The sequence below is a fragment of the Pogonomyrmex barbatus genome, unplaced genomic scaffold (assembly GCF_055798465.1).
Source record: "Pogonomyrmex barbatus isolate J1 unplaced genomic scaffold, ASM5579846v1 scaffold4, whole genome shotgun sequence".
NCBI classification, from domain to species: domain Eukaryota; kingdom Metazoa; phylum Arthropoda; class Insecta; order Hymenoptera; family Formicidae; genus Pogonomyrmex; species Pogonomyrmex barbatus.
The window spans coordinates 7,602,835-7,616,333 of record NW_028297138.1 but is presented as its reverse complement, the minus strand read 5'-3'; the positions used below and the strand labels follow the sequence as shown (position 1 = coordinate 7,616,333).

The 13,499-nt window shown below is 36.0% G+C and overlaps 1 protein-coding gene across 7 annotated transcripts in view; it reads right to left on the bottom strand.

The window, feature by feature from the left end:
* LOC105425724 (zwei Ig domain protein zig-8) overlaps nt 1-13,499 on the bottom strand; it is a 143,592-nt gene continuing 130,093 nt past the window's right edge. For 6 of the 7 annotated variants that reach the window (XM_089081240.1, XM_089081239.1, XM_089081241.1 and 3 more), the window contains 3 exons: nt 12,366-12,549; nt 4,110-4,252; nt 1-2,000 (listed from right to left, as the gene is read on the bottom strand). In XM_089081240.1, the coding sequence (XP_088937366.1) occupies nt 1,882-2,000; nt 4,110-4,252; nt 12,366-12,549 (446 nt within the window). In that variant the 3' untranslated portion in view covers nt 1-1,881. The remainder of the gene's footprint in view (nt 2,001-4,109; nt 4,253-12,365; nt 12,550-13,499) is intronic. The other variant, XM_089081243.1, reaches the window with a different exon arrangement.

The window sequence follows — 13,499 nt, the reverse complement described above, 5'->3', positions numbered from 1 at the left end:
TTTTTGTAAAATGCATATTATATATTACGTGATTTCGTCTTTCTCACGAAAAAACGTTAGGTTCGGCTTAAATTTATATATTATAGCGCATAATCTCTCTTTTCTCTCTCACACACTCATTCTTTCTCTCTCTCTCTCTCTCTCTCTCTCTCTCTCTCTCTCTCTCTCTTCATAGCATGGAGATTTGGTTGGCTGCATGAAAGACAAGCGTACCTTCATCACTATACAATATACATTCAGATAATGTGTCTTAATAAGCCGTATTTTAAATTTTACAATGTGAGATGATACAGCACAAGACCCGGAATTAAATATTATGAAATTATACAGAATTGCATTTGCTTCCGCGTACGCTGCGAATTAAATACAGTATCTGAATGTATCTGACGAATTCATACAAACGTACAATATATTAACATCCTGTCACAAAGAACGGGCACCGATATTAGCGAGCAATTAATCTGTTTGCTCCTTAATTATTCTCATCTTAGAACTTTTCATTAAAAATGATGGCAGATTAATTTAATTTACAGTGCGTATAATATTTCATATCATATAATAATAATAATAATAATAATAATAATAATAATTAACAATAATAATTTATTATAATAATTTAAATAATCTCAGAATATTCAACAAACCTTCTTATCGATAGGCGATTCTCCGATGGTCCGATAACCGATGTTTCGATATCTTCGATGGGAAATTTGCTGCCTTTTAATTATCACTAATAAAAGAATATTATTGGATAAAACGATGGAAGCTCGTGATCCTGTTAATTGAAAAATTTACGAGTTCCGTGTTAATCCTCACACTCGTTCTGCGTTAAAAAAAAAAATGCTCCGGTGGATACAGAGAATTTTGTAATATAATGGTGCGAATAGTGATGGATGGAGGCCGAATCGAACAGCGCAATTTGTCTCGATTATCACAGCCATAGTGATACGCGATAGCAGCCACTCCAACTCGGTTTGTGCCCCGAGCCTTTATTGTTTACCGGTTATTGGTTATTCGATACGCAGATTTATGATTTTACCGTAGCTTTGGTCATCTCTAGTTGCGAGAGCGAATGGGCTAGAAACAACTTGGTGAGATGCTAATATCGAGTATAATCAAACGCGCGTCGAACAGCACGATCGATGTTAACAGCGTCGTCGTATCGTTTCACAATGACCCGAATAATTTGCCTCGCATCTGATAAGTAGCGTGTCATACTTGCGGTAATTTAATCAGTATGCGCGCGTCTTGTTGCACAGAAGCGTTCAACGTTTGAACATTTCGCAGGAGCGAAATTCGTAAACGAGCCGAGATAAGGAAGATAGGGATAGGCACATTCATGAACGACGCGTCACCGATAAATAGTCACTAAATCCGTACTACTTTCATAAATAAGTATATGATATAGCTTGTAGTTCTGAGATTCGAATTAATTGGATATGGAAGAAACGTTGACGAGCGATCAATTCACTGGGGTGTCTATCCCGCGTGAAAAATTTAAATCCCGAGGTACAATCGCTCGAATAAAGTCGCGTTGAAAATTGACGAAGGTATTATTTCGCGATACAGACACGCCCCAAATCTCGCGAAGGTCGAGCGATCTATATCGCGTTTTAGAATAACGTTTCCAAGACAACCGCAGCCAACCGCCTCTATTTCACCTATGTCCCTTATGTCAACGCAATATGTTAACGTAACACACTCCTCCCCTCTTTGGCCCTCGTGTCCACTCTCATCACGATGATAGAAAAGTTCGTATGACGCACAAGTGACAACGTCTCGTTCACCTCCGTTGTGGAGCACTGTCTCTTTGTCATCGTCACGAAATGCTCTCTCGCTAACCCGGGCTCTCGTGGCACCCGGAGGAAGTTGGTCGAGCCTTCATCTGAGCACCTGACCCGATCGGGCTAGAATGACGGCCAGGAAGAAAAGCGACGAGCTAGCGGCATCCGCTCGAGCGAGCTGTGCACCGCTATGATGTAACTCGGCTAAACTTTCTCCTGAAACAGCGTCAAATACACTCACAAGGAAACGCTCGCAGGGTCTTTTCCTAATCACCGATAACCTCTGGCTATTTTGTAAAATAATAGTAAATTTAAAAAAGATATCGATATTTCGACAAAGTGCACATATTTAAGAAATATTTTATTAAATATGAAAGTATTTAGAAAATAAAGCTTTTCAACTATTATAAAATCCGAGTCTTATTAAAAGTGATGCAAGCTGCGAATGTTTCCTTGTCAAATGGCATCGATCATGTTTAGATGTGGGTATTAGCTTAATACGAAAGCCTGAGTGACATGATACAGGTACCAGGAAACATCTTGTATAATTTGGTTCCAACTGAGACGCGTTTCGAGCCTGTTAAGCCACGCGGAGGATAATCAAAGTGACGTTTGTGCGAATCATCTCGCAACACGAGGTTCCTAAGGGATTGTATATTCTGTAGCATTCGATCCCAGGTGAAAATACAGACGCGATCGTATATGCCGAAACGTGTTTGAATTTATGAACGAATTATTTTTGCATGCCGCGCGAAGTGAGTCTCTTCGTCATCGACGAAGGTCGTGTCGCATCGTGAATTTCTCTGTTATCTTCACAAAACAGAGAGTTGTCCTGGCTATGATGTATATTTCTGTATTTTCAACATTCTGTTAGAAAACAAAATATATATTAAACCATTTTATTCAAGAAACAAAATAACTGTTCTATATGTATTTTTGAGATTTTAATTTGATAACGAAAACGCGAAATATCTCAAATTGCAAGTGGCATTTACTTAAAAAACTAGTAAGGAAAAAGATAAGCAAAATATATGATCAAAGATGATGGAAAACATATGATTAAAGATACAAAATTTTCTTTAAGATACAAGAATTTCCTTACGGAGTTGGATAGAGATTAATTCGGAAACAACGATACATAAGTCACGTAACATCAAAGCAATGGTACGAAATTTGTCTTGCATAGTTGGAGAATTTGACTTGCGTACTTAGTTTCGTCGCGAGTTTTCACACGAAAGCGTTTTAAGAAGATCCTTTATAACGAGTTCCGACATGCGAACTTCCTACGAGTCAACATCAGAGGACTTTTAGGCGCATCTGCGAGTTTAGTTCAAGATAAATATTAAATGCTTCAAAAGCACCTACTTTGATAATAAATAGACGAGAGCTGCTACTGTACAGAGAAAGTTATATACAAACGTTTCGGCTGTAGCTTTTGTAATGAAATACCGAATACCGCGCATCGCTGAATGTTGTGAATTCGTCAATTACTTAAGACTTGAAGCACGATTTTCCGCTAACAATCCGTTCAATTTCGTATCACGTTAAGCGAATCGTTTGAGACAGAAGTTTCTACAGTCTGTTCTAAATCAGGTAGAATTTTAGGAACTAATTTTTCAAATAAATTTCAATTCCAAATCCAACGAAACATGTATATGTATGCAAATAAAATATAATAGAACTTTTATATTATTTATGTTAAATTCGATTAATTTAAACGTTCGATTAATATCGTCAAAGAAATGAAAATAAACGTTTCACGTATGTTTTGGTATAAACAAGTACGTTTTGTTACATACGCGAGATGGATTCTTAATTCCGGTAGTCTAAATTCTGCAAACAAGTTTGCGAAATTAAAAATTAACTTGACACTTAAAAAAATTTACATTCTTAGTTATTTTAAAGCATATGCTACTTTGAAAATGAGCTTTAAATAGTATAAAGCATAGCACAGAAGTTTCACTAAAATAACTAAAAGATATGTAAATTGACAGAACTCAACAGAACGCAGAAAATAGAATGAATGAAAAGGAAGACTGTTAAATTACAGTTATAATTTTTTGTTTCGTTGCATTCACAGAATATTGTGCAATAAATAAATTTTCCATACTTCAAAACTGTCTTTGAGAATCAATTCTTCAAAAATTTTGTTCTCCGATCATTTAAGCATAGAGATTCTATTGTAGAAGTTTTGATATAACGTAGGTCCTATATAACGCAGGTAAACTAACTAGATGACAGCATCGTTAATTCCGCATGATACGACGATAAAAGGTGTTTCGTAAAAGCAATTGAGAATCATCAGAAATACAAAAATATTCTCACCGTTTAAAACGTGCACGTGAACTGTGGCGGGTTGGTCCGGCATGGTGGTAAGCTGGCAGGTGTAATTTCCGCTATCCGTAGGTCCGACTTTAGCTATGCTGAGAGTCGAATTGGCCCCCTCTTCCATCAGGTCCGTTTTCACGCTACAACAGGTACATACACGACGATGAAATTTCAATGCCCCGAAAGTTCGCCGACGAGAATTCCACATGTACACTATGTATTTCGTACGCCGCGTTTGACGACGCTTGAAAGTAATATGAATATATACGTATGTGTTTGCATTTTCTCCGTGTTACGTGGCATTGCGATATTGAAATCTGTATATTCTATGGGAGAGATTTTTAATTTTCAAGTTTCGATATATCTAAAACACAATCGCGGAAGCCACGATCGCAGGTACGTCATATCGGTCGTTAATTAAATGCCAGTCAATATATCCCAAGATTAAAAAAATGTATCAATCACACTAATATGTGCCGTTCGGAAGGCATACTTTATAGAAACTTCTCGAGCGAAATTGCCAACACGAAATTGCTCGTTGTAGTGTGAAAGAAGAGACCATCTTCCGAGGCTAACGAGAATTCCTCAATTTTGCCGGTTCCTCTTGCCCTTGCATTTTGCTTCTTTGTCCTAACTAATCGCCGGTTATCCATCACAACTCGAATCGTTCTTCTTCTTTTCCTAACTTTTTTCAATCCCGCACGCTCCCTAACTTTTTTCTCATCGGCACGCTCGCGCCCCATTCGCACGTTTTCACGCGAACTTTCTTACGCAGGCGAAGAACGTGGTAAAAAGGTAAGTTAATTGCAAATCGAGTCAAAATGATCACTTCCAGTTTGTACTTTGTGCAAACAATAGATCAAATAATAACCTGCGCTGAATAAATATTTGACGGCCGAACTACGTTGATAACACACTTCACATTGATCAATAGTTTTTTTTTTTTTACGTTGCTGCATCGAATTGAATATTTCAGTCTCGTGCAAACAATTCGCAAACTCGCTGCTACGGACGTGGAGGATACTAGGAACTTTATCATAATGTATTGCCTATAAATGTTTAAGAAAAGTTTCAGAATATATATGTATATACGCGTACGTGATATTCTTATTCGTATCGGGAACGGAAAGGAGAAATATTATAAAAGTAATTCAGAAATACAGTGTTTAATGATAGCTTTTGAGAGTGCGCTGTGTGTCAACGTAATTTCACGCATATCACTTATTCATCTCGCATCGACGCCACGAAGCGACATTCATCATCCGTACATTGGATCTGCATAAATCATTGTATGCAGGAGCTTCCATAATGAGGCCTGTCCTTTTCGCGAAATCGCGCTTCAAGTTGAAAAGAAGGACGAAGAATGCAATGAGACAATGACTTCGTTAAAGTGCGCTAATTGCAGACAGAAATATACTCGGTTTTCTCCCGGAGGGAGAAAAGTTTCCGCGTGAAACTACATGCTGCAGAGACGTCTTGCGGAAAATTGCTCTCGTACTTGACGTTCCTATTTTTGTGAGAAACTGGCGGAAAAAAAGGGGACCGTTCGAGCGAGCATTTTGTGACAAGTACGAGAGCGATTCGAAGGGCGCTCCAGCAGAGCGGCGAATATTGAGAGATGATGGCGCAATTAATAGTTTTATAATGCAATTTTATTTTAATATTCTCGCAGACTATCAAAGTTGAAGGTAATGGCAATTACATAAAAAATATAAATGAGAAAGGTAAAAGATTAAAAAAAAAAATTACGATTATAAAAGTTATAACAATAATTTTGCTGACAATCCCGCCTGACTCTGGCGACGATCGCGTCGGAGCTGTGTCCTACATGACTACTAGTTCGCGCTTTTAAAGGCTACTTGACAGCTAGAGCGGCAAACGTTTGCTTGGCAAATATTTCACAGCGGAAATTTTTAGCATTTCCTTTTTGCGTTCTGTACGCGACAGACGTGACCGCACGGAACAAAAGCGTGTGCTTTTATGGCAATACCGTCCTGGACATATTGTCGCAACGTCATGTATCCTACGGGGATAATACAAGTTCGCCAAGTTATTTGATAAAACTGATCTCGTTTTACGTTTTGTTTTCACGGCCGATTACGTCAAATCACTCCTGTTTTAACGTGACTTTTTTATTCGCGTGAAACCAAAATATAGATTTGTAGTATTCTGCTCTGACAAATTTCGAAAATTCGTAAAGAATCGTTAATGGAGGAAAAGAGGAAGAAAGAGAGAACGATAGAGAGAAAGAGGGATAAAAATCACCGAAGAATCGGACATTTAAACTGGCCATCTTGTCGAACGGATCTAATTAAGAACTCGAATCACACCGCTATAATTGTTTCATTTAATCGAAATATGATCGCTGAGGATTTCTCGCAGCGAGGCGTCATCGTAGTTTTTCCACGACGTTACCCCACGTATCGCAATTGTTGTTCGATAGTCGTCGTTCCTTTCGCACTCAACGATGGTTAACGCAAAATTCCGCAGGAGACAAAGCTCGCTTCCTTTTACAGGGGCTACTTCCTCTCCGGCTTCGCTATTCTTTGCGGAGGAACGTCTTTATTTATGCCGGGTTGCGTATCGCTGCAAGTGGAAACTTGACCGAGAAAGGTTTTGAATCGCGCCGAGCAAGCGAGACTTTAATCGAAAAACTTCCCCCATAGCAATTTGTCGCTTTCGTTACCCCCGGCCGACTGAACACTGGCAGGCGATCGCTCGTTTATCCGCGATGTCGAGCGTCCACCCGGCGTCTGCATCGAACTTTGTGAGATGGTTCTTACAATTAATTCAATACGGAAATAAAAGTAGAAGGGAGTCGTCTGGGAGTTGTCTGAAGAATCTTAGGATCGGTTAGAAAAATCGCCGGGTCCAACGTAAAGTTAAACGTGGATATTTACATCTTTAAACGGAAGCCGAGCCTTTATCATGATTATTGTACTCTAAGTAATCTTCGTCTTAACTCCACAGTGGTTTTAGAGGGTTTTTACCGCCAATGCGACGTTATTAATTATTGCGTTCGAGAATAAAGTCAAGCTGCGCTTTCCAGCTTAAGTAATAGGATTAATGTCACCGATAAAAATTTCGCTGTTTGTATGACTCGCTAATTTTAATGCTATGATAAATGGCAATTGACAAAGTTGCGGAAAGCGCAATAATTACGGGATCGGGAGAATCGTATTAAATTAAATACGATTGTTTATATGTAAAAAGAATCCATATATTTTATTTATTATAATCTCTTTAAACTTATATCTTTGCTTGTTGCTTGTCGACAGGTTTAATATAAGCAAGCATGAAATCTGAATTTTTTTTTTAGATATTCAAATGCGTGACTAATCAGAGATTTAGTTATTTTTTTTCGCGATATTTGGAAATTGGTAATACGTAATGCCGTGTAACGTAGCCGGCAAACGATGATTAATCGCGCGGGACATTACTTTGATCGATGAATTGATGCGGTTGTTAACCCTATATAAGCGATTAGTTATTTCTTTATCCGCGGCGCAATCAGCCGAAACGCATTGGTACTGTATAATACTGGCAATTTATCATTTAACACGATGTCGACATAGCAAATGATCTTTTTGCCGATGCGGTATGCGACATATTCGTTATCTAAAATGAGTTCAATAATCAATCTGTTAGTGTTCTCGTGTGTGATCATAGGAGGAAATCGTGCAGAATGAAAATTACATGCTTATCAAATTTCAATTACATCTTATTTTATATTTATATGCGTGTTAAATCCTACGATTGAATAATATAAAAAAATTAAAATTTTTGTGAAATAAAATAATATTTTTTTCACAATCGTTTATAATTTAATCAACAAATTGAAATAATAATGAATGTAGTTTAGAGGCAATATTTTAGGCATATATGTAAAAAAAATGTTTTTTCAAAAATAATAATACAAGTTATTTATCCTAAAAAGAAAAATTATTAATTTTTCAAAAGTCAAAAAGTTTTATTTTTGTAACAAAATTTTTTATTTTTAGAAAAAAAATTTTAAAAATTCAAATAGGCTTTTATATAGCATTTTTTATCTTTGATAAAGTGAAAAACATGTATCATAAAACTTAAACAATACATTTGAATTTTAAAATCACGGCAAGTATTGTTCAGAGAGAACCATTTTACTTCTGGCAAATTTAAAAATTTAGCCAGATACAGATCTGAAAATAATTTCGTTATGTTATCAAAATTATTATGTAGAACGCTTAAACATGATAATACTAATGCTAATAATACTACAAAAATCTTCTAGCAAACCAATTTGAATATAATATATAATAATTTTGAAGACCCAACAAAATTATTTTCAGATCTGTATCTGGTCAAATTTTTAGATTTGTTAGCAAAAGTGCTCTTTCCGTACTCCCATTGTCTGTCATAGTCATCTTCTCATTCACAGTATCTTCTTTTAACTTTTGTATTGCGTGTAAAAGAATCAGCGGACGCTTGATGGATCACCGTACAAACAAACTGAAAGCCCGAGAGAGCTAATATGTTCTGATGGGCAATATGTTCTTTATCACGATACAGATTGGGTTAAACTTACATTGCGAATAAATTAAGATAGATCGTAAACATAACATTGATTCGACGGTGCGGAAAATTCGATTTAACGCCGGTCAACTACGGCCACGCTTTGTGCATTACTATCGTCGTCGTAACGGGAGGTTTAATTACAAATCCGAAAATTTAATGTAATTTGACACTGCATAAAATGCTATTTTCCACCGTGCAGCTCCTCTTCCATTTCATGATCAAGAGTCATACTCGTCAAGAGTCCTAGCGTAATTAAATAAATTAACGCGATGTTAAGCGCTGTAAATTCATTGTCACATTACTCTCAGGATACCGTTTGCCAATAATCGATTAATTCATTGAGTCTGAACGTTGTTACATTGCTACTTTAGCAACGTTCAAAAATAAACGTATTCCTTGTAAGAAAATATCAGCAAGTCAAATATAGAAAATTTTTATATCATTTAAAAAAAAATGCAGTATTTCAACATTTATATTTAGATCTCAACAATTCAGAAACAAATATAGATATTATTCAAAAGGAATGACAATTCTAGAAAATCTGCATTGTACTGGGAGAACAAGATAATTTAGTTTTCTTTGCCATAGATGGAAAATTATTTTATCAAAGAGGTCAAAAAAAGCCTATAAGAGCCAACACAGTTGTTAATGCATAATTGTCTACAACTAATTTATGCTGATTTATAATAGGAAATTATGTTTTCAACTTGACATACTTAGTATTTTTTATTTATGGTTCTAATATTTTTATTTTTAAATATAGTTTGAAATATACATGTTCCAGAATATCACATGTCATTTCAATGGCATTGTCAATGATAAATAAATGTACAATATTAGAATTTTTCCTTCCGTTGAAAATACCGTTTCTTCGCGTTTCTAACAAAAATATCTTTCAGGATATCGTAACGTTATCTATTTTTTTTTATATCATTATACCGGAGTTGATAGCGGAATATCTGAAAACGCGCGTTCATCAGTAACGCATCGTTAAATTGAGAGGGAGAAAACCGGGTGTGGACGCTGAGTGATTAATTAAACAAAAGGTTAAATTAAGCGAGATAGCAATAATTCTCACTCGTCTGCCGTTGCAGACGCTGTCGCATTGGGAAAACAACTGCTATGGCACTGCAGGTCCATGTTTACGGTTTGTGGTTCACGGAGAGTTCCGTGTGGAGAAGAGAATAAAAGAGAAGGAAAAAGAAAATAATATTTAAACACAATCGACTGAGACGTATTCATCGTCGACTCGATTCATGTCGAAGTCATCAAAAGATATTGAGATAATAAAAAAAAAAGATATCATAATTACGAGAAAATTCACAATCGGTACAGACGATTGACAGAAAGATTTAAATTCATAGAGAGAGATAGAGAGAGAAACAATTTTAACTCTCTAGAATTTACATCTCTCTACCATTTAAAAAGGCGCTAATTAATATTTTAATGCGTCGCAGACGGCAAAATATTTAGCGTCGGCATCATACAGTCGCCGGGCAGATCGCAGAGGGACGCTATTCCGTTTCTCGCAACGGGATCCACGACCTCGTGTATGTACAGAAGCGCGCAACGCAAACTAATTTCATTTACTGTCCCGCCATGTCTCGCCGGCACCTAACTTTACTGTCAGGGCGGACCCGTCGGCGGAAGCGTTGGTCTCAACCAAGAACCGGCCCCTCCCCCCCCTCCCCCCCGAACGTCGGAGCCTTTCTCACCGACACACCGCCATCCTAACTCTCGCGGCTGCTGTCATCAGCCACCGTTGTACTCCGCATGAGCACTCTACCGGCACGTATTTTCGGGTCCTTCGGGGATGTTTCCTGTATCTTGGCCCGGGAAATCGCGAGTAAAAAGGGATACTGTAAACGATGACAGTCTACACATCAGCACCGTCAGATATCAAAATATCCAACTTCCCGAGGAGGAGGAGCTTCATGAAAGTTTCATAAAGAGTGCAAGTTTTCAGCATTATCCGAAAAGCATACAGTTTCCCCGAAAGCTAACAGTTTTCGAAATACATGTAGTTTATAAAGGAAACTTCCGTGCTTTCATCCGGAAATTTGAATATATATATATATATATATATATATATAATATAAAATTATTTTTTTTACGCATTAATATATATGATGTACACATTTTTGTGTTTTATAATATGATCCGTTGTTATAAAAGAGAATTCTGAAATTCGACTGTAGATTTTAATAGTAGTAAAGTTATAAATAAGTTATTAAAGACACGTAAGTACATTATTACAAATTCGTGTCTTTCCTGAACGTCAGATTTTCATTTCGTCTCGTTTTTTCAGATTGCAGCTGTGAGCATAATTCAACATGATAAATTACGTCATTTATCATACTTAACAAAGTGACGCTGGACGAGACAAGAAAAACGTGAATATGCGACAACGTATAAATGGGATAAAATTTCCCCCGAGTTTTTTTTTTCGACTTTTCGTGAAAATTTCGGGCTCGAATGAAACGTGCGAAACGACCGGGATACGCTGCATAATGGAATGTTTTATATCCCATATTTCATATCTCATTGAACTGCGACGTGGAATGAACTATATATTAACGAAGCTTAATACGATAGCGTGTCGCTCTTGTCTTTTTTTTTTATTTCCGCTTGAGTTTTATTCAGCGCGACAGTTGAACGAATCTCTTCGCTATTATCGCGGATAATGAATTCTTATGCTCCAGAATCGAATTCTTTGAAATTCTACTGTTCCGGCCAAGTTGCCGGCAAGGAATCTATAATAATATATAATCGCAAGAAAGAGAGGGAGACGAAGAACGAGCGAACCGTATTTTTTAACGCTCCATGAAACGTTCCGGCGAGATGTACAAAGAGCCGAGAAATTATATACACGCGCGATCTAGATTTGACTTTTCCCGGTCGTTTCTATGGAAAGTTGACACAAAGTCTTTCAACCGCGCGTAAATGCCCGTCAAACAAGGAAAAGTTTCGTGAATTAATTACACTTTGCTCGCATAACCGCGTCAAGTTTGTCTGACATTTAGATTATGCATTTCTCATATTTGTCGAGAAGCATTTCGAACCAGAATGACTTCGTGCAAGCAAATTCAAATAATAGAGCTATTAAGCTTAAAAGCTTCTTCGCACCACGCAATTTTTAACACAAGCAAATGTAGTATCACACATATCACACGGAAAGGACGGTTTTGCTAAAGTACATAAAAACTTGGCCAGATACAGATTTGAAAATAATTTTGTTGGACAATCAAAATAATTATGCAGCTCGCATGTTAGTTGCTAAAATATTAAAATTTTTTGCAGTATTATCATCATACTTAAACATTTAAACGATATAATTATTTTGATAGCTCTAAAATTATTTTCATATCTATATCTAGCAAAATTTTTAAATATTTTAATGAAAATTCTTTCCGTGTACAATATCGCTTTAAATTGTGTCCACGTTTTACTTTAAATTCTTATATTCCTTATCATTAAAACAAAAAAATATATATATATATGTATATATGTTTAATATATGTGTAATATATTATAATGTGTATTATTACACATGTTCTAACGTGATAAATAAAAGGCAGCTAAAGAATGATAATAAAACATAGAAGTTAAGAGCAGATAAATAAAGAGCAGATTAAGTCAGAAGTATCTTCATCCCTCTGGCTGACATGAGGCAGCAAGAATGCAATATTTAAGGATTACCTGATACCGCCTCTCGTCGTATCGTAGTTCAAGACTCTGTTGCCATGGAGCCACTGGACGACGCTGTATTGCACCTGCATCGCTATATGACGCACGACGCACAATAGTTCAATGGTGCTATCAGCTTCATAGTATTTGTCCCGCAGTGGTTCGCCCAAGGCGTCCACTATTTGGACGGACGGTGCTAAAGAATTCAGAAAGAAAAAAACTATTAGCAAGATATTTTTATTTTATTTATTTATCTTATTTAATGTTTCAATCAACATTTATGATTATTTATGATTTATTTTATTTTTCCAGCAGCAATTAATCAAGATATCGCAAAGATAATTTTAGTTTTAATATCTTATACTCGGAAAAAAGATAAAATAGTATATTCTTCACTTCTAATGATACTTTGTTCACGTAGGAAATATTTGGCTACATTGTAAAATAATAACTTTGATCAACAAGAAAAAGATTGGGCATGTTGCAGTCAGTTTGTAGTTTTCTAAGCGCATCATCTACTTAAAGTCTCTAGCCTCTTACAAGAAGTTTTGGAATCACCGTATTCGAGTAAAAGTACACTCACTACATTTGGTTTAAATATTGCAAGATATTGCAGCTCGCGCGAAAGTTTTGTACATGATACAAATTATCTATAAAGCGTATCGTCACACTTTTGTAGACACTTTTGAAAGTTTCATTTCATCTTTCATTTCAAAATCATATTTCAATCCGTTAACTTCTGATATCCATTTTTTCTTTCTTCCTTCTTTTTGTTCTTACTTTGCTTTCTCTTATTTCATTTATGCTACATAATTTGTTCTATTGTTACATATTTACAATATTTACATGTTTACAAGTTTTCAAACTTACGTTCTCTTATTACTTAGTGTCACAAAATTAATGAGTAATTAACTAAATCAAAATTATAAATTACTTTTATAATACAATCTGAATTTTTTTGCGATGGATATTTTTACAAGTGTTCAAACTTACGTTCTCTTATTACTTGACGCCAAAAGATTAATCGGCAATTAATCGACTATCAAAATTAGCGAGTTACTTTTATAATGCGACCTGAATTTTTTTTGCAATGCGCTTTTGCAATCGTAATCGTTGTCACAGATGTAATTCTATCTTACGGTGATT